The sequence below is a fragment of the Schistocerca americana genome, chromosome 3 (assembly GCF_021461395.2).
Source record: "Schistocerca americana isolate TAMUIC-IGC-003095 chromosome 3, iqSchAmer2.1, whole genome shotgun sequence".
Lineage (NCBI taxonomy): Eukaryota > Metazoa > Arthropoda > Insecta > Orthoptera > Acrididae > Schistocerca > Schistocerca americana.
The window spans coordinates 463,651,845-463,673,797 of record NC_060121.1 but is presented as its reverse complement, the minus strand read 5'-3'; the positions used below and the strand labels follow the sequence as shown (position 1 = coordinate 463,673,797).

The 21,953-nt window shown below is 40.9% G+C and overlaps 1 protein-coding gene across 1 annotated transcript in view; it reads right to left on the bottom strand.

The window, feature by feature from the left end:
• The window catches only part of LOC124606155 (regulating synaptic membrane exocytosis protein 2), a 282,872-nt gene that overhangs the window by 54,846 nt on the left and 206,073 nt on the right, over window positions 1-21,953 (bottom strand). Inside the window, exon 12 of the mRNA XM_047138120.1 lies at window positions 16,649-16,813. Within this exon, the coding sequence (XP_046994076.1) occupies window positions 16,649-16,813 (165 nt within the window). The remainder of the gene's footprint in view (window positions 1-16,648; window positions 16,814-21,953) is intronic.

Genomic DNA, 21,953 nt, shown 5'->3' with positions numbered 1-21,953 from the left:
TAATCTACGACTCAGAGATGCAGTTCATGTTCTAGGCGCTTTCGGATATACGTTTGTATTAAAAATGAAAGCGTAAAATCTAGAAGATGTTTTGGAGCCCACTAAGACAGAGTCACCAGATGTATCAAATACTGGGCAACTCATTCGCGAGGGGGATTACAACGTCACTGAAACTAAAATATGAACCTATTTAGTAGATCGGAACTGTGAGCACCAAATTAAAAAAAAGAAAAAAATCCTCGGAAGTAAATAATGACTGCCTGAGGCTGTATTCTGAGACAATCACAAATATTTATTTCTGGTGGCATTTATCGTCTTCTGGGTTTGGGACCTGAACCACCAGCCGGATAACAGAATGCATCAAGATTGCAAGTGGTATTTCATAACGATCTGGATCTTGTGATCGAGCCATGCAGTACTGCGCGTATTACTTGATGTATAATCGCCAGGGGCACGAATGCTAGCTGACTCGTATGCGTGTGCGCTTGCCCTTGAGATAAAGAAAATATAGAAAGTCGAAGGAAAGCAGATCAGGTCTTTACGGCTCATGCGTTCGCAAAAAAATGTGAAATCGGAAGTTAACTGTAATTCTTGAAACTACTAAACTGTAAAAAACCATACCATTAGCGGTATCTTTACGCAAAATTAGGCATCATAAAGAAATAATTTGGTTTGTAAAAGACTAACGGAGCTAGAAATTCTTCTTGCGGACTTAGACATATGGTGCAAGGACAGGGTAATATACAAGCATGCTAGGTTCTGTAGTTATTTACAGCGTAATAACTATTTTGTATATTTACAACATAATTCGCCCAAACATAACTGGACATTTGACTCATATTACTATCAAAGTAAGGTTATTTACTTAATCTTTTACAATTTTGTACAATATTTGTTTTACAGAAATAAATTTTTCGCAGAATTATCGAGAAAACATGTGCCATTGCAGTAAAAACAGAGTTGGTTCCCATACTTTGTTTTCAGTTGGTACATGTGAATACAAGTTCTTAAGTTGATTCACTTGGACAACGGTGTTCTGATGGCAACTAGAGGACAACTGAGAGAGAGAGAGAGAGAGAGAGAGAGAGAAAGAGAGAGAGAGCCCCTTTCTGTCGTAACGGTTAAACTGCGAAGAAAGATTTTCAGTTTCCGAAAGTAATTTAAAGCACGAATGTGACTTCAATGATAGAAATAGGAATTTATACATTCTGTGCAGAATTTGTTTCAAACATTGTACCAGTACAGTACAGTATTGAATTACGAGGAGCTAAGTTCAAGATTAAGGAAAGGCAAACCTACGTTTCTAGCATTTGTAGACTTAGAGAAAGCTTTTGACATTGTTGACTGGAATACTCGCTTTCAAATTCTAAAGGTGGAAGGGGTAAAATACAGGGAGCGAAAGGCTATTTACAATTTGTACAGAGACCAGATGGCAGTTATAAGGGTCGAGGGGCATGAGAGGGAAGCAGCGGTTGGGAAGGGACTGAGACAGGGTTGTAGCCTCTCCCCGATGTTATTCAATCTGTATATTGAGCATGCAGTAAAGGAAACAAAAAAAATCGGAGTAGGTATTAAAATCCGTGGAGAAGAAATAAAAACTTTGAGGTTCGCCGATGACATTGTAATTCTGTCAGAGACAGCAAAGGACTTGGAAGAGCAGTTGGACGGATTGGACAATGTCTTGAAAGGAAGATATAACACGAACATCAACAAGAGCGAAACGAGGATAATGGAATGTAGTCGAATTAAGTCGGGTAAAGCTGAGGGAATTAGATTAGGAAATGAGACACTTAAAGTAGTGAAGGAGTTTTTCTATTTGGGGAACACAATAACTGATGATGGTCGAAGTAGAGAGGATATAAAATACAGACTGGCAATGGCAAGGAAAGCGTTTCTGAAGAAAAGAAATTTGTTAACATCGAGCATAGATTTAAGTGTCAGGAAGTCGTTTCTTGAAGTATTTGTATGGAGCGTAGCCATTCATGGAAGTGAAACATGGACGATAAATAGTTTGGACAAGAAGAGAATAGAAGCTTTCGAAATGTGGTGCTACAGAAGAATGCTGAAGATTATATGGGTAGATCACATAACTAATGTGGAGGTATTTTGACAAGGAGACGGGACCGGTTGTTAGGAATGTTCTGAGGCATCAAGGGATCACAAATTTAGCATTGGAGGGCAGTGTGGAGGCTAAAAATCGTAGAGGGAGACCAAGAGATGAATACACTAAGCAGATTCAGAAGGGTGTAGGTTGCAGTAGGTACTGGGAGATGAAGAAGCTTGCACAGGATAGAGTAGCATGGAGAGCTGCATCAAACCAGCCTCAGGACTGAAGACCACAACAACAAGTTCAAGGACAGAGGACATGTGTACAAAAAGCGGCAAGTGGTTTATACTGTTATAGCCTACTTCATTGCTGTCAATGAATTTTCTTAGCAGTACAGGAAACAATGGGTTTCGGAGCTACTGTGTGTTTACCAGTCTGTCGTTATGACCTATGGAAGAAACAAATATTAATATGTTACTTGTTTTGTTACTGGTTGTAAAAGGAGAGAGAGGAAGTGAAGGAAAAAGGAAAAGAGAAACCACGAGGTGAGTGTGTAGGTGGGTGATATTTTGAATATTTTGTTATTGCTGCAATGTAAGAGAATAACGGCAAAATCATTTTCGCCAAAAGAGGACTCCTACATGACAAGACAACATAATCGACTAAATTCCGAAAGTGAGGTCAGTATAGAATAAGGATATTAATTAATACTTGTTGTGATTTCGTACAATACATCAGTCAGTTATTAGTTAATTGCTTTAAGTACTTTATTTTACTAAGCAATATCCTAAGTAGTCAATTAAGAACAATGTTATCTGCTGCCACAGCATATTTAAAAAAATCAAGAACAGTCTGCTATGTTGATAGAAGGATTCTCAGTTAATTTAAAGACAACAAAAGCAATGTTTGAATTAAAAGTCTTAGAATAAAACATATGTGTGTTATGACTAAATCCATAACTGAGTGGAGGAGTGACAAGTACTTGCTTTTAAAATTTAACTAGGTGTTTTTAAACTCTGGGTAAAACATAAAACGTCGGCAGCCTGTAGGCATAGCTTCGGTGCACTGAACACCGGTCAAATGATCATGAAATGAAATTACTAAAATTCATTACCACAGCTTTTAATCGCTTTTACGTCATTTGGCAACAGCTACTGCCGAGTGTCTAAATATTTTTCAGTTGTCAGACATTCATGGTGCAATAAAGACTGAAAATACTTCTGTTTCCACCCATTAAATAGCCTATGATTCAAAAAAATCTTAATTTAACGAGGGATGCTCCAAGTCATAAATCTTAGAATATCTCTTTATTTGTTATGTGTATATGATCCATCGCATTTTTACAGTTTACAAGGAACGGTTGTGTATTATTCATACAAGAAACCAAAAATTTTTGTAAGAATTATTGAAAACTGTTTTCCGTGGCCTGATCTGCTTATCTTCTTAATTATAACATACAGATGTAAGAGATAGTTCACTAATAAGGTGCATCATTATCATGTCAAGAACCTCAGCATGCCGAATGAAAGATACATTTACTCAGGGTATGAAACTAGCTATGCATGCTTACAATAGTAGTCAGTAACATTTTCCAAATTCGCCAGTTCTCAGTAAGTAATTTTCGACGATTTACACTGAAATTTCTAGAGGTTTTCTGTACCAAACATTCGTTGGACACAGATAGCGTAAGGTAATCCATCTCACAAACATGGCTGCCATATATTTCCATAAGCATGGTAAACTGGTTATGGGGTTGTGTATGCGGATATTCATACCGTCTTGCAAATGTTTGTCATTGGAAGGATAAACTTATTATTGAATCAGGAGCCAATTGGTACTTCATTAGTTAATATTTCAAGCGCTGTTCGAACTGAGTCGAGTAACATTTTTCATAGCTGCTAGAGTAGGCAAGGAATGTCAGTATGAAGGAGAACTGCATACAATGATCGAAGCTCGCGCTTGATGACAAGAAAGATGAACTATTTGTAAACTTAAAATTTTTACGGATCCCATAATATTTCTGCGTAAAGATTTAGCTACTGACATAAAGTCAAAGTCAGAGCATCGTCTCTTACCGTTCTTTGGCAAAATGGCAAGAAGGCAGCTGATGTACACGTAGCAAATGATCAGTGGTATTGTACAGTTCACATCCCGAGAAATTTCGTTGCAATCGTCATCGAGGAAACAGGAACCTTCATATGAAATGGCGTAGAGAGACAAGTAAACTATGTTCTAGAGTAACTTAACATAACCTCTACGTATGTTAAGAAGACAACAATTTCAAAATTAACATGTTGAATCATGCCAAGTGTTCAATAGTTATACACCATTCATTCTAACTAATAATATTTACAATGATTCACTTGTAACTTCTTGTACAAGAAATTTAGAAAAAACAGTTAAGTTTGACGATATCATGCAGAATAGTGTTATAGACAACAGTCAGACATCTCAACAACATATTTAAACAGCTAGCAGAATATATCATTCCAATAAAATGTATAAAACAATAATAAAATATCTTACCTTCTCTTCAAAGGTCCAATTGTACATGGCATTTAAAACAATTGGGAACAAGAAATCTTTCAACATCTTTGTGATCTGTTGATACAAGACCGAAGATCGAGGAAAAGGACAGGAACAAAATTTTATCAACACAGAAGTGTGTTCTGTAAAAGCTAAGGCGCTATGGCTTCTCGAAATGCGTTTTGTCATGCTGAATATATCATTTAACTACTTGGCTTCAGTCGTTACTGTTAGCAGTTGGAGAGTGGTTGATACCCCTGTATATCATTCAGATAAATATTAATGTTGCGTTACGCACTCTATTTGCGGATACGTATAATGCACAGTTTACAGTCGTGTAAAGGTACATGTCCGACAGAAGGTAGCTGTCAAACATTGCTTCTATTATGGATAGGGAAAACTCAGAAACGGAGGATCGGCTCTCTCTAGCGGCATGGATCTATGGCGTGGCAGCACACTGCTGTTGAAAGTTGCCACTCTGCGTCTTAGCGCCAGGAATTTGTCTACATAAAAACAAAACATCTAACAGTGTCTCACGAAAGGGGCTGTAACAGTTAAGTGAAAACGATAGTCAGAGAATCAAAGAGCTTCGTCGACTGGTCATGCAGGTCTAATTACTTGTTCAGACTCTATTATTTCAATTTTATACCTGATAAAAACGAAAACATAGCCCTCAGCATCTTGCGTATCTACTAGATTTGGATTTCAATAAGATTCATCTAGCGCTACAGCGTTGGTTAATCACGTCGGAAAATGCTACTGTTTTCAGAAGGGCTACACTGCTGGAAGAAGACGAAATTTTATGGAGTAACTATTGTTGGTTTTATAAAAAAAAGGCGACCTTGCAGGAACTAATCAATTACGAGGCTATTTATTGTTCTGAAGATAGGATGGAAGATTTTCTTTTTGAGTAACCTTGAGGATTATATCACAAAAGTAATTGGTTTATGGCGAAGTAAAACTGCTGCAGCTGAGAGTGGAGTCTTCAGCCACTGACATGAAGAGAACTGCTATAAAATGTGCTTTCTTGGGTGGGTGTCGTTTTTGGTTAGTGAAGTAAAAGTTGCCCTCTGTCTCTAAATGATGAGAAGTTGCTAACAAATTCGATCGATAACAATTCACGAGAGAAGGATGTTGTCACTGTTATCATATGAGTAGGGAGACATTTTAATATTCACAATTATTGTGTTGGAAGGCTTCTTTATAAATGGCAAACTAAAGAATGGAAACGATTATTGGAACACAATTTTCGACACAATATTAATGTACGTATCAGTCGGAAAGTAAATGACCTAGTGCGATAACAAAATCGACGTGATGAGCCAACAGAAGAGGAAATACATAAAAAAGTGTAGCACCACCATCGATAGCGTTTTAAACAGAATGGACCAGTTCCGCAGACTTACACTGACGGACTAGTCAGTACCAACCGTCCACCGTGCCATCCGATGCCAATGTCGTCAGTCAGATGCGATATAGAGGCGCTCTGGACTGACATAGCGCTCACCCAGTCGTTATGAGTTCCCCATACCTTGGAGTAGCTACTTATCGCACAAATAGGTACTAAATTGACATCAGGAAGCTGACCGTACAGTTCCAGTCTTCCCTACCGTGGAAAAATTCCTCACATTACCGGGAATTGAACCCGGGTCTTCCGTATAGGAGTCAGATACGCTGACCACTTAGCTACACAGGTGGGCTTTAAACAGAATACCTGTTGTAAATACACAGTGATCGAATTATATCGACAAAATTTCTGAGGTTGTTCAGCGATTTTTTCTAAGTATTTTGGTATAAGGGACCTGTGGTTTGTGGTGGCTCGGAAAATTATAATTTAATTAAAATATATCAGTTTGTGACCCTAGTTGCATTTGTGTCTGTGAAAATGCCTCCAAAGTGCTGTAAAATGCAATCATCAAAACATCCAACACAAAGCACGGAGTAATGCAACAAATCTCAGACGAAACAAGTTCAAATTTAGTACAGTGTGTTCAGTTTGGTGTGTCAGTGTGCAGTACGGTGTATTGCTCAGAATGTCGATTACCATGATCACAGCAGAGCGTAAAGTGATGCACTATTCAGTGTCTTTCACGATCCATACTCATAGGAGTTTGGTGTACTACATCCGCAGGTGCGACAACCCTAGAAACCGGGAACGTGTGCTTATTAACTAGAGGCTCGTCAACTAGGTTCTTCACATGCTCTCAAAAGAAGACGTCTTTTGATGTCATATCTGATGATCGAGATACCCAAGGAACAGGACCACTGTGGCCAATCCAAGGCATTCCAAACATTTAGATCAACGTGGTTTCTAATGACGAAAGCAAAATGTTCCGACATGCTGTTATGCTGACACCACCTAAGCTAACAAATTCTCAGCGGCATGTCTTCTAGGCACTATAGGACGGTGTGTGATATTTTGTACACGATTCCGTTCAGTTGGCATAAGGTAAAATCACATAAACTTTGACCGTACTACCCCATACATTGACAGCGAACTTGTATAAATAGGATCACATACCACTATCCGTATTGTTGAACACGACCTCGTCCGTAAACAACAAAGATCCAGGAAAAGTATGGTTTTCTGCACATTGCTGCAGGAACCAGTCTGCAAACTCCACTCTGACATTGGAAGTCCGCTGATTGCAATGAATAGACTTTCTGTAGATGATGCATATTATCATTTTTAAGACTTCTTCTGTGTTTCAGGCAGCATCTTGCTGTTTAACAGCCTTGACATTGTAAGGAATTTAAATTTTAAATGGTAGGTCAGTGGAGGACCTCGTTTTTGTTCAGAAGCTGTTTTCTTAGTTTCGGTAACTCATTTGAAAAGGAGTTGGCCACCTGAGGCGGATAGTTAACGTCTGATGATCTTTGTTTTGGTAATTTAATCTGATAGCAGTCAGGGCTATTTGCCGGAGCTATTGTTTAAAAATTTTCTTATCTTGATGCTAATCAAGGCGACCTACTAATTGTAACTGTTTTAAAATTATATTTTACCACTGGTCGCCAAGAAGGGACTAAGTTAATTACTGTGTTTCTTTATTATAATGCATTTTAAGGCAGCTAATAATTGCAAAGATTCCGTATAGTTTCCCATTCGGATCCCTGCGAGGCGACTGCCAAGGGGGAGGTGGCCATGAGAAAGTGATGAAGTACCCAACGACGGGATAACATTCTACGACTCGGAGCTAGGAATGCCAGAAGTTTGAGAGTGGTAGGAAAGCTAGGTAATCTGAAAAGAGAAATGCAAAGATTCAGTCGAGATATAGTGGCGTTCAGTCAAGTGAACTGGAAAGAAGAAAAGGATTTCTGGTGATACGAATTTAGGATAACATCAATAGCAGAAAAAAATGGTATAACAGGAGTAGGATTTGTTATAAACAGTAATATAGGGCAGAGAGTGAGCTACAGTGAATTGTTAAGTGATAGAGTTGTTCTCATCATTCGACAGCGAACCATCACTGACAACAATAGTTCAGGTATACATGCTGGCGCTGCAAGCAGAAGATGAAGACAAAGAGAAAGTGTATGAGGATATCGAACTGCTAATTCAGTATGTAAAGGGAAATTAAAATCTAAGAATTATGGGGGATTGGAACGCGTTTGTACGTGAAGAAATACAAGAAAGAGTTATGGGCGAATATGGGCGTGGCAGTAAGAACGAGAGAGGAGAGATCTTAACTGAGTTCTGCAATAAACTGCAGATGGTAATAGTGAATATTCTGTTACATATCACAACAGGAGGTGGCATACTTAGAAAAGAAACTGGAGACACGGGAAGATTCCAGCTGGCTTACATCATGGTTAGGCAGAGATTCAGAAATCAGATACTGGAAAGTAAGGCGTACCCAGGAGCAGATATATACTCAGATCACAATTTAGTAAAGATGAAGAGTAGACTGAAGTTTAAGAGAATCGTGAGGAAGAATCAGTATGGAAGGTAGTGGGGTACTGAAGTACTGAGGAATGATGAAATGCGTATGAAATTCGCTAGGGATGTGGATACCGTAATAAGGAAAATCTCAGTAGGCAATTCAGTTGAAGAAGAGTGATCATCTCTAAAAATAGCAGTCACATATGTTGGACAGTCAAAGCTACCTACAAGGAAGGTAAAGGCAAAGACACATTGGATAACAATAGAAGTACTTCAACTGATCGACGAAAGAAGGAAATACAAAAATGTTCAGGAAAAGACAGGACTGCAGCAATATATATCCCTCAGGAATGAAGTATGTAGGGAATCCTGGGCAGCAAAGGCAAAAATTGCTCTGGAAGACTTGACATCAAATGAGGGAGAAGAGATATGCATAATTCCACTGGAATTTCTAAAATTTCTAAAATCAGGGATGGCGGGGGGAGGGGGGGGGGGGGAGTTGGTGTGTAGAATCTATGAGACCGACGACATACCACCAGACTTTGGGAAAAATATCATTCACACAATTTCGAAGGTAGAAAGAGCCATTACGTACGAGAATTATCGCACAGTCAGCTTAACAGCTCATGCATCCAAGTTGCTGACAAGAGTAATAAAAAGAAGAATGGAAAAGAAAATTGAGGACGTGGTGGATAACGACCAGTTTGGCTTTAGGAGAGGTAAAGGGTAAAGACATTAGACAACCACTTCTGACGTTACGGTTGATAATGAAAGGAAGAGTGAAGAAAAATCAAGACATGTTCGTTGGATTGTCGAACTGGAAAAACCGTTCGACAATGTAAACTGGTGCAAAACGTTCGAAATTATAAGAAAAATAGGGGTACGCTATAGGGAACCACGGGTAATGTACAATACCTACAAGAACCCAGAGGGAACAATAAGAGTGGGAGATCAAGAACGAAGTGCTGGGATTAAAAAGTGTGTAAGACAGGGGTCTTTTACCCCTACAGTTCAATCTATAGATGGAAGAGGCAATGAAGGAAATAAAAGAAGTTGAAGAGGGGAATTAAAATTCGAGGTGAAAGGATATCAATGATAAGATTCACCGATGGTAGTGAAAGTGAAGGAACTGCTGTATGGAAAGTGAAGAAGAATTAGAGGATCTGTTGAATGGAGAGATCAGCCTAATGAGCGTACACTACGGATTGAAAATAAACAAAGGAAGTGTAAGTAACGAGGAGTAACGGAAGTGAGAATAATTAGAAATTTATCAGAATTAGTGACCACGAAATAGACTAAGTGAGGTAGTACTGCAACCTTAGAAGTAAAATAAACATGTGACAGAGGAAGCAAGGAGGACAAAGAGGGCATTCTTGGCCAGGAGAAGTTGACTAATATAAAACATGGGCTCGTTTGAGGAAGAAATTTCTGAGAATGTATGTTAGGAGCACAGTACTATACTGAATCAGGATTGTCGGAAACCGGAAAAGAAGAGAATCGAACCGTTTGAGCTGTGGTGCAACGAAAGGACGTTGAGAATCGATAAGAAATGACGAGTTCCATAGTAGAACCAGCGAGGAAAGAAATATATGGAAGACACTGACAAGAAGAAAGGACAGGACGATCGGATATGTGTTAAGATATCAGGGATTAACCTCCATGTTACTGAGGGTGCTATAGAAGGTAAAAACTGTAGGGAAAGGTTGGAATACATCCAACAAATGATGTGGACGTAAGGTGCAAGTGCCACTCTTGAGATGAAGAAATTAATGTGGGGCAGGAATTCGTGATGGGCCGCATCAAAGCAGTCAGAATACTGAAGACCAAAAGAAAGTTGCAACTATTTTTTCATATTTGACTGCTTGTGAGCTTAGTATTAAGAGTATTTACCGGAAAAGTTAATTGGTTGTAAATAACTTTTTTTAAAGAGTCCCCCTGAAATATTAATAGAGCTAAAACTTCTTCTTTTTATATGTCTGATCTTATTGTCAAATAAACCAACTGAAACTTTATCAGTTTTTATGATCCAGCGCCTTACCACTCACCTACCTGGCTCCCTACTGCTGGAAGAAATGCAAAGCTGATGTGAGCCCTTCCTAAGTGGACTGTCCAGCGAGGACTGGCCCAAGGAGAGGAAAGTAACGCCCGTAGAGAGAGGGAGTCACTGTTTTCACCACCTGTGCGAGGACCTTACTGGAGGGTCGGGTCGTCGCACTTAAGCATTTTCTAGTCACGAGCGCTTTTGCTTCGGACTGCTCCTGTGATTTAGGCTTGTAAAAATCAACACTTAGCGTGAACCATTAATGTTCGCGCGTTCCTTTGCATGACCGAATTTTCGGTCAGCAGTAGCTTACCAAATTTAGAGGCGTAGATATTCGTTTTTGAAGGCCAGAACTATTGATTTCGGTGTGTGGAGGTCGACATCATTAGCAAACGTCTTCGATGTATTACTTGCTGACTAGCCACAGGCGCAACTCGCAGTCGCAATATGACGTCTGCTGCCGCTGCCGCAGATTCAGCCATGGTAAGGACGCCACGCTATGCGAAGCATCGAATGTCGGTTCGAGAGAGATAGTTAAATTTCTGTGTAGTTAATATGGGGTTCATTAAGCAGTAAAATGTCTGTAGGGGAAAATAGAACACGAGCCTGTACTGATAAACTTAGCCTTGATATTTCTAAAACGGTTTAGAATCAGATACTCACTCATTGCTCCGTCAGAAGTTATCATGTACGAGAGAAGTTAAGGCACTTGAGCTTTTTGTTTAAATTCGACCACGGTCTTGTCTCCTCATCTGCAGTTACATGTCATAATTTAGATTTTTCGGGTTTAATTTTGTGGTAATGTACTCCTACTTTGTCTTGCACAAATGACCGACGAAGACCCTATTTTAAGCGTGGCGACGCGAATTTTGTGTTTGTTCTTACTTAATAAATCTCTTAACCGTATCGCCTCTTTATCAAAGTTATGACAAATATTGATTTTAGTTTGGTCCTGCAATCACAACATAGCATTACGGCCACTTTTAATTGCAGATTTTACTCCAGTTAACCACTTAGTAGCGTTTCCGTAACGCACACAGACGTAATGAGTACTAAAGGTTGTGGGAGCCTCTGCATCACGGGAGCCGGACTGTCAGGAATTGTTACGAACATTACGTTACATACAGATCCAGCAGGCGCGCTTGCAAAACGAGTAATACTGAATGCAAGGCTGAGGGTGAACAGCAATGTCGGCATTACCTTCGTCTAGTCTAGTCGTCAAGTATAGGGAGTGAATTGAACAAGTCCGTTTTGCTGATAAGATACGGTGCATACCGTCAGCATTTGCTATATTGTGTAGACATTTTCCTTGCAGTACACATACAATGATAAATGATTACAGAACTCAAACGAAATGCAGTTCGTAACGACCAGCCATGGGCTAAGAGTCCCGTATACCAAAATTCTTAGAAAATACCCGTGTCAACCTCCATAACTCCGTAGTTGGAGTTCGGATTAGCCATATTAATTACTGTGGAGGCCAGAATGGTCAGACATATATCTTCATTCAACAGACATTTGGAGGAAATGCTCGTCACTAGACAACTCTGGAGTATGATATCTAACTTTGAACTTCAGCTTAGGAAATACCTTATTAATTTACCATTAAGAGACTAAAAGAACAAATGCTTCTAATTTTCATAGATCCGATCACCCCACACGGTTAACAGCCGAAAAAGTCGTTTTGCAAAGTGACAGTGGATGAAGGAATTCGTTGACATTGTTCCCTTTAGGCGGAAGAAGCATTAGATTCTCTGCACTATAGTGTGATTTAAATTAGTGGACATCTGACGTTTAAAGTACAAAGCTGCGAAGTCATCGCGACAAGTACTGCTGTCTGCTGGAAACCGCCACTGCGCTCCGCTATTAGCGCAGACAGAAAACCACATTAAAATCTGTCTTCTACATAAAAAAACCTGAAATTTACGGTACAGATCTCCAAGGCATCTCTAATCGTGTAAAAAATCTTTCTTTAATTTTAATTGGGACCAGATTTATGTTAATAAAGAAAATATATTTTCTGAATGAGTCTGCTATCGTTATGGATATTCTGTGGATGAAACCGTCTAGATTCCTTAATATATTAATTTACTTATAACGTTGTTACGGCTCCTGCTATTATCAGATATGTAAGTCAGATAAAAGGAACATAAGAATGAAGAATGTTTATAATACATTATCGGGCTAAAGAGGTCGAAAACTTTATTTCTTGAGTCATCAGTCTTCTGACTGGTTTGATGTGGCCCTCCACGAATTCCTCCCCTGTGCCAACCTCTTCATCTCAGAGCAGCACCTGCGACCTACGTTCTCAGTTATCTGATGGATGCATCCCAATCACCGTCTTCCTCTAGAACTTTTGTCCTCTACAGCTCCCTCTAGTACCATGGAAGTCATTCCCTCATGTCTTAACAGATGTCCTATCATCCTGACCCTTCTTGTCAGTTTTTTCGCATATTTCTTTCCTGTATTGAACCTCCTTATCCTTACCTTATTAGTGCACCTAATTTTTAACATTCGCCTGTAGCACCACATCTCACATGCTTTGATTCTCTTCTGTTCCGGTTTTTCTATAGTCCATGTTTCACTACTGTACAATGCTGTGCTCCAAACGTATATTCTCAGAAATTTCTTCCTCAAATTAAGGCCTATTTTTGATACCAGTACACTTCTCTTCGCCAGAAATGCCGTCTTAACCAGTGCTAGTCTGCTTTTGATGTCCTCCTTGCTCCGTCGTAGGTAGCAGAATTCCTTAATTTATCTACTTCGTGACCATCAGTCCTGATTTAAAGTTTCTCGCTGTTCTCATTTCTGCTACATCTCATTACTTTCGTCTTTCTTCGATTTGCTCTCAATCCATATTCTTTACTAGTTAGACTGTCCATTCCATTCAGAAGGTCATGTAATTCTTCACTTTCACTCAGAATAACAATGTCATCAGCGAATCTATCATTGATATTCTTTCACCTTGAATTTTATTTCCACTCCTGAGACTTTCTTTTACTTCCATCATTGCTTCTTAGATGTACTGATTGAACAGTAGACTACATCCCTGTTTTACACACTTTTTACTCCGAGCATTTCGTTCTTGGTCGACAACTCTTATTATTCTCCCTTGGCTCTTGTATATATTGTATATTACCCGCCTGTCCCTATAGCTTACCCGTATTTTTCTTGGAATTTCGAACATTTGGACCATTTTACATTGTCGAACGCTTTTTCAAGGTCGACAAATCCTATGAACATGTCTTGACCTTTGTTTACTCTTGCTTCTATTATCCACCGCAAAGTCAGAATTGCCTCTCTGGTGTCTTTGCCTTTCCTAAAGCCAAACTGATGGTCATGTAGCACATCCTCAATTTTCTTTTCCATTCTTCTGTATATTTTTCTATTCAGCAACTTGTATGCATGAGCTGTTAAGTAGGTTGTGCGATATTTTTCCGAGCGTCAGACGGTATGTTGCCAGCCTCATACATTCTACACACCAACGTGAATAGTCGTTTTGTTGGTACTTCCCCCAAAGATTTTAGAAATTCTGATGGAATGTTATCCATCCCTTCTGCCTTGTCTGATCTTAAGTCCTCCAAACCTCTCTTAAATTCTAATACTGGCTCCACTACCTCTTCTTCTGTCATTTAAGACATATCTTGCCCCTCGTAGAGGCAACTGCTCTCTCTTCTGCATTTAACTGTGGAATTACCGTTGTTCTCGTAATGTTAACACCCTTGCTTTAAACGTCGACGAAGGTTGCTTTGACTTTCCTATGCGCTGAGTCAATCCTTCCGACGATCATTTATTTTTCGATTTCTTCACATTTTTCATGCAGCCATTTCGTTTTAACTTCCCTGCACTTCCTATTTGTTTCATTCCTCAGCAACTTGTATTTCTGTATTCCTGAATTTCCATGAACGTTTTTGTACTTTTTTCATCGATCAGTTGTAGTATTTCTTCTGTTGCCCACGGTTTCTTAGCAGTTATCTTTCTTTCTGTCTATGATTTTCCTCCCAACTTCTGTGATTCCCCTTAGAGAGATATGCATTCCTCTTCAACTGTACTGCCTACTGAGTCATTCCTCATTTCTATATCTGTAGCCTTAGCTACTTCCGTATCCCACTTCTTTGCATGTTGATTCTTCCTGACTAATCTCTTAAACTTCAGCCTACTCTTCATCACTACTACACTATGTGATCAAAAGTATCCGGAGACCCCCAAAAACATACGTTTTTCATATTAGGTGCATTACGCTGCCACCTAATGCCAGGTACTCCATATCAGCGATCTCAGTAGTCATTAGCCATCGTGAGAGAGCAGAATGGGGAGCTCCGCGGAACTCACGGACTTCGAACATGGTGGGGTGATTGGGTGTCACTTGTGTCATACGTCTGTACACGGGATTTCCACACTCCTAAAGATCCCTAGGTCCATTGTTTCCGATGTGATAGTGAAGTGGAAACGTGAAATGACACATACAGCACAAAAGCGTACAGGCCGACCTCGTCTGTTGACTGACAGAGGCCACCGACAGTTGAAGAGGATCGCAATGTGTAATAGGCAGACATCTATCCAGACCGTCACACAGGAATTCCAAACTGCATCAGGGTCCTCTGCAAGTACTATGATAGTTAGGCGAGAGGTGAGCAAACTTGGATTTCATCGTCGAGCTGCTGTTCACAAGCCACGCATCACGCCGATAAATGCCAAACGACGCCTCGCTTAGTGTAATGAGCTTAAAAATTGGACGACTGAAAAATGGAAAAAAGTTGTGTGGAGTGACGAATCACGGTACACAACGTGGCGATCCGACGGCAGGGTGTGGGTATGGCGAATGCCCAGTGAATGTCATCTGCCAGCGTGTATAGTGCCAACAATAAAATTCACCGTATTAGGGTGTGGTCGTGTTTTTCGTGGACGGGCATGCACCTTTTCTTGTTTTGCGTGGCGCTACCACAGCACAGGCCTACATTGATGTTTTAAGCACCTTCTTGCTTCCCACTGCCGAAGAACAATTCTGGGATGGTGATTGCATCTTTCAACACTATCGAGCACCTGTTCCTAATGCACGGCCTGTGGTGGAGTGGTTACACGACAATAACATCGCTGTAATGGACTGGCCTGCACAGAGTCCTGACCTGAATCCTATAGAACACCTTTGGGATGTTTTTAAACGCCGACTTCGCGCCAGTCCTCACCGAGCGACATCGATATCTCGCTTCAGTGCAGCACTCTGTGAAGAATTGGCTGCAATTCTCCAAGAAACTTTCCAGCACCTGATTGAACGTATGAATGCGAGAGTGGAAGCTGTCATCAAGGCTAACGGTGGGCCAACACCATTTTGAATTCCAGCATTACCGATGGAGGGCATCACGAACTTTTAGATTATTTTCAGCCAGGTGTCTGGGTACGTTTGATCACATAGTGTACATTGTGATTTGAGTCAGTATCTGCTCCTGCGTACGCCTTGCAATCCACTACCTGAATTGAGAATCTCTATCAGACCATGAAGTAATCTAATTGAAATCTTCCCGTACTTGGAAAAGGCTGGGTGATGCGGGACGAAACCTTACAACGATAAAATTTTTTAATAAGTTCACTCATTAAAACTTGGAGCTTATAAACAAACGTTCAGTGTTGTTTCGAGTGCTTCCACGGGCCAATAAGGCGCGCTAAGCCATCTATTACACTGATCTCCTACTTGAGCTGAGTGAGGGCTGCGGGCACAATTATTTGCGCAGCGGAAGTGACGATAAGGTTGGAGCATACAACACAGGGATCCCATTGGTGCACTACTGGCGAGAGCATACTTGATGCCGAATGTTAACTAATTTAAATCGGACTGTAATAGCTGTTCGTCTTGTTTGGGGTACCGAGGTTAGGAAATCTCTATGCTGACAATATGTGGTTTCTTTTATTCCCTCTCTCAGCCGTGGTAGTAACTTTTAACACCCTTGAAGATTACTGGACGACGAAGCCAAGAAGAGAAATTCTCGAATGGAGGCAGTTAAGCGCTTCTTTTCAGTCTACCCATCTGCATTTGTTAAAACGGCGTAGGACCGAGCTTTCTGGGCTGGATCGCGCTGAGGCAGAGTCCTCCCGGTGGAGCGCGCGGCTGTAGTGTAGTGTAGCTAAGCTGGCAGCTGTGGAGGGGCGAGGCACTTACTGACAAGCTGGCTCCTCTGGTACAGCTGCGCCCTGGCGTGCTCGCCGCGCGGCCTAGACAACGAGGCGTTGTCCACGCTGCACCCTGGCGGCAGAAACACTCTCGCCTTACCACTCGCCGGCATCCCTGCGGACTTGGCGGCCATCTCTACACACTCTACGTACGCTATGTAAAAGCGAGTTATACCACACGCACTGAATGCCACCTTAAGTATGTCACTGGGTTAGCCGACCATGGAGTTCAATCCTTTGCGTAAAAAACGCAGGCAGTTAGATGCAGTATTTCTTGACTTCCGAATATCAGTTGCCTCAGTACCACGTCTACATTTATTGTACAAAGTAAGATCGTAATGACTGTCAAACGAGATTAGTGCCACACGAAGTCTTTCGCGACGGTGTCCTTGCATAAAAAGTTCTCGGTTTACTTGCCGCCTCAAATTTGGATAAAATCCCAAGCTTTCGATGACTACCTCCGTCATCTTCGTCAGGGGTAAAACTGACTGCCGTGGAGCGGTGAGGCTTCCGCTTTTATAACTATTGGACGGCTTCTCAATGGCTGGATGACGTCACGGTGAAACCGCTGCGTACTGAGGCGGAGGCCTCTATATCCATAGATTTTGTTTGCGCGCTCTATCCAGCGTCGCTTGCAGCCCCATCCATCGCAACAGGCGGAGAACTGCGAGGAATGTAAGAAGTCTCTCTCTGCGCTCTTTCTTTATCAATTGCACGCTTCCATGCATTGCTGAGTGCATAACCGGAGTCTCTGTTGAAATTATTTTCACAGAGTCTAATTTCAACTGCTTCCCTGATGACAGAGTCCCAATAGTTTGAAGCGTGAGCAAGTAGTCTTGTTTCATCGAATAAAGTCTTATGTTTATTTAACAAACTGTGCTCAGCCACCCCCGATTTTTCTAGATACCTGTATTTCAGGTGACGCTGATGTTCCACACAGCTGTGTGCTTTTTATGCGAGATTAGTACCAGATTGAGAATTCGTTGGTAAGGACGAGGCAGTGTATCTTGGATGGAGAGTCACCGGCTGCGCGAAAGAATTAAAGGGTAACTTTTTTGGAAGCCAGTCATTTTGCCCCATTGCGATGTAGAACTGTGAAATTGGGCTCAAAGGCGTCTACAACCTTCCACTGTAATCGTGCCAAAGCGCGGTGCCCTGCGACGTCACCCTGGGGATCGGCTACGCTTCAAACAACATGGAGTCGACACATGCGAAAATAGGTCTAACGTTAGAAATTCATGTGAGTTGTAAGCTGTGTTAAAGATGTCACATTGGTACCAAATTTCGCCACAGATCTGTTCAACGTCACTACGGCCCTGTTGCACGACGAGAAGGTCGTCAACCTCCCTCTCTCTTACATCTCAGCCCTCCTATTGACGCCTTTTGAGAACCACGGAACCCACACGTTGAAATCATGTACTTTTCTTATGGACTCCGCCGCTCAGGTAAAGCCTCAGAAGGCACATAAAGGGCGTCAATGAAACCATCCCTTGTATTGGTGTGTTCATTTACACACATCTCACAGTCGACAACGACTGTTAGCACAGTGATATGCAACAGAACGACATTCTTCACAAACATTGACAATCCTTATTATTCTTTTTCAGCCATCCTGTTTTGTGGCCTCCTGTGGTGTGGTGTCTGACTTTCAATGCGTATGATTAAAACACGAAAGAGGTCCTCTGAGCCCCCACAGTTCAGCAACATCCTTTGTGCCAGCCATGTTGTTGAGCACTTTAAAAGGAACCTTTACAGAGACAACCTATGACCGATTCCTCGTCACCTGTGGGCAGGCAACCCCTGTCACACTCTTACATGAGCGTCGCTACGCAGCTGCTCTAGCAGCTGCTTGCTGGAATGTTGAATGTGAGGGGCTTTGAAGGGTTTGCCTGCCTACAGGACCCTAGGTATAAGTCAAGGGTTGCATCTGTAGAGGTACAGTTTTAAAGCGCTCAAGAAACGAATGCAGGTGGCTATGATGGTGTTGTCAAACTTGGTGGGGGAGGGGAGGGGGGGCTGTCTTAGAAAGATGTTTGTCATTTTATTCATGTCTGTATTAATGTTGTAGTCCTGACAATAGCGCCACAGGAATGTGCACAATGGGAGGACTAAAAAAGTGTAAACACTCTTTGCTACTTCGGATCACGTTCAAATTTCTTCGAATGGTTTTGAACGATCACTAGTGGTTTCACCCTGAAGACCAAAGCTAACACTGCAGTCACGCTGCACCTCAAAGGGGTGAGATCGCATTCAATGGGATTGCAGCCCACCTATGTCCTTAGAGAGGGACTGAATCGTCCAGAGGTGTCAGCAGGTCGTCAAGAACGTAGTTATGTTGCACATCGCACCGCAAACTATCGTTGCACGTTGCTGAGGTTTACCTGTAGTACAATGTTTATTACAGTGTACAAACAATAATTCGTGATTTCTTGCGTTTCATATCTTCCCCACAACGCGTTTGGCTTCGTAACGTTCGACTCTGCCGTTCGCGGATAAATGTTATCTATCTCAGATTGATATATCTGTCCTCTTCTATCATCGGCGAAAGTTTCTCTCAACATCCCAGAAACCTATTGTAAATGACCACAAAATTAATTTCTGAATTGTGAAATGAAGGCTTTCACGACCGGTCATGTTAGGTGCTGGTGAATTTTTTGGTTTGGTTGGTCGGGGTTCATGAAATTTCTCTGTTCCTGACGTTTCGTCGCGAGCTGCATTGAATACCTTCAGAGGTACTCCTGGTGGAGTCATTGTCAAGGTCGACGAAGTACAGTAGTACCAGGAGCACTGTCCGCAGCTCGTGGTCGTGCGGCAGCGTTCTCGCTTCCCGCGCCCGGCTTCGATTCCCGGCGGGGTCAGGGATTTTCACTGCCTCGTGATGACTGGGTGTTGTGTGATGTCCTTAGGTTAGTTAGGTTTAAGTAGTTCTAAGTTCTAGGGGACTGATGACCATAGATGTTAAATACCATAGTGCTCAGAGCCATTTGGAACAGGAGCACTTCTGAAAACGTCCGACCATTTAGCCGGAAGATCCAGCAGCAAATAAGTTCTGAATATTCTAGGAATTCCATATGTGAGAAATCACATGAATTTTAGTACCTCAGTTATGGATAGTTGCTGTGTGATTACCACCTGAGCAGTGAAACAAGTGGGATGAAAAATGACCAACTTTCGTTTCATTTAAAACCTGGCGTACTAGCTCATTCATAGTTTTTTGTGGGGAGAGTGGGGCTTAATTGGTTATACCTTTACGACTGAAATTAAATACGTTGTATAGGAACCCATTCTGACTGAAGTTCGGTACTAATTGTCGGAAAACATTTATGTTTTTATTGATATACATCTTGTAGCAACAACTGCATTCCACCGTAATAAATCAATATTCCGAACGACAGTCTCAATACATGCGTTACAACATAATCCTCTGACAGAACTGTTCACTGAGTTCAAAAGTATTAGGCACCATTGCCAGAAAAAGTTGTTTATTTCGCGGACGTAATTGCTGTCCCAACTCCTCTCCCCATTGAGCGATAGAGTTGCTCGTAAGATTCAGTCAACAGCGATAAATTTCTAATATGAGGTCTATTACAGGTTTTTTACTATACATTCGTTTAGATTTTTGGACTCTTCAGCTGGCGTATTGTACAAAAGGCCATTCAGAAAGCATTTGCGTGTAATGGCTCTGGCTCTGGCTCTGAGCACTATGGGACTCAACTTCTGAGGTCATGAGTCCCCTAGAACTTAGAATTAGTTAAACCTAACTAACCTAAGGACATCACAAACATCCATGCCCGAGGCAGGATTCGAACCTGCGACCGTAGCGGTCTCGCGGTTCCAGACTGCAGCGCCTTTAACCGCACTGCCACTTCGGCCGGCCCGTGTTATGAAACATGACCAATCGTGTGTGCAGACACACACTTTGTTCGTTCAAGACCTCGTACCGCATGACAAAATACTCGGTTCAACATCCCTTACCAGCTGTCATGTATTGATCCTATGGCTTTGGGACATTCTGGGTATAAGCTTTAATGGAAAACAGTGAATTTTGTTAATCTACGTTTAATGTCCAGGATTATCAGTAATCAGTGTCACGGAATCAAGCTATAAGGCATAAAACCAAACTAATACAGCATTTCGAGAAAAGAAGGAAATCCTATCATGCAAGATCGTTTCTCATGGTTTGGCTTTATAATGTTTTTTTTCAGATTAACATTCCTTTTTTTCAAAAAGTATTTCTTAATGTACTACTTGCATAAGTCATCCATGTATGTTCATTCACATCAGATTACCAATAAATTATTTTTGAAATGAAAAATTGCATGAAGTCGTTTACCACAACACGACGAATAAATTATAATTCTGATTTATGATGTTCGTTTGGACGCCAAGCCAGTGACATACCTAAGGCACAACAAATATGTACAAAATATAAATACACATGTAGAACATACATGCAAAAAGTAACAAGTTTACATAACACAAAAAGTATGCATGTTAAATAACAAACATGAGTCTAGGAAGACAAAAGTAAAACACTTAAGAAAAAATCTAATACATTTCTGAAATTAGACCAGACTTCAGCAGTACTAGATGTTGTTTAAAAATAGTGACATGCTTAGTAGAAAACACATATCAGCTACGTATATCAGCTGAAAACTTACACATAATCTATTTTACAAAGAAAAGAAACACAGTTTTCACCGAACAATGAAACAAGAAGATGCAGTCTGGCAAGAAGTGACACAGAGACAAGTAAATGCCATGCTATTAAGTACATTTACAGCGACATTTATAGTACAATAGAGGGGTATATTAGATGAACCAAAACATCATTAACCTTCCAAGCAAAAGAGAAATACAATACCTTCGTTATATTGGATGAAGTCACAGACAATAACGAACTGTTGGAAAGTAGCCTTCAGAAAGCTGCAGCAGAATTCAGTAAATATACGAGGCGAGGAAATGTTTATATAGTACAAAACCTTTTCTTACGATTGTTACAGGAATGATAATTACTAAACTTTATGTGTCATATCTTGTCTCTTATTTCCTAGTGAAGAAGAAGTACTGTTGCAATTTACTTGGAACCGCACTTAATTAGTATTGAGAAATTATTGGCATTCATTGCTATGGCAGTGTTTTAGAGAGTGTGTGAAATGAAACTGAATGTTTAGCAGTAATAAAACATCAGTTAAAGAGATAAGAGCAGTAACCATTTGGAAATATTAGTTATAAGACTTTCTTTTTCTACACACTCATCGTGTGATGTAACTCTCAGAAGAATCCATTCTGTG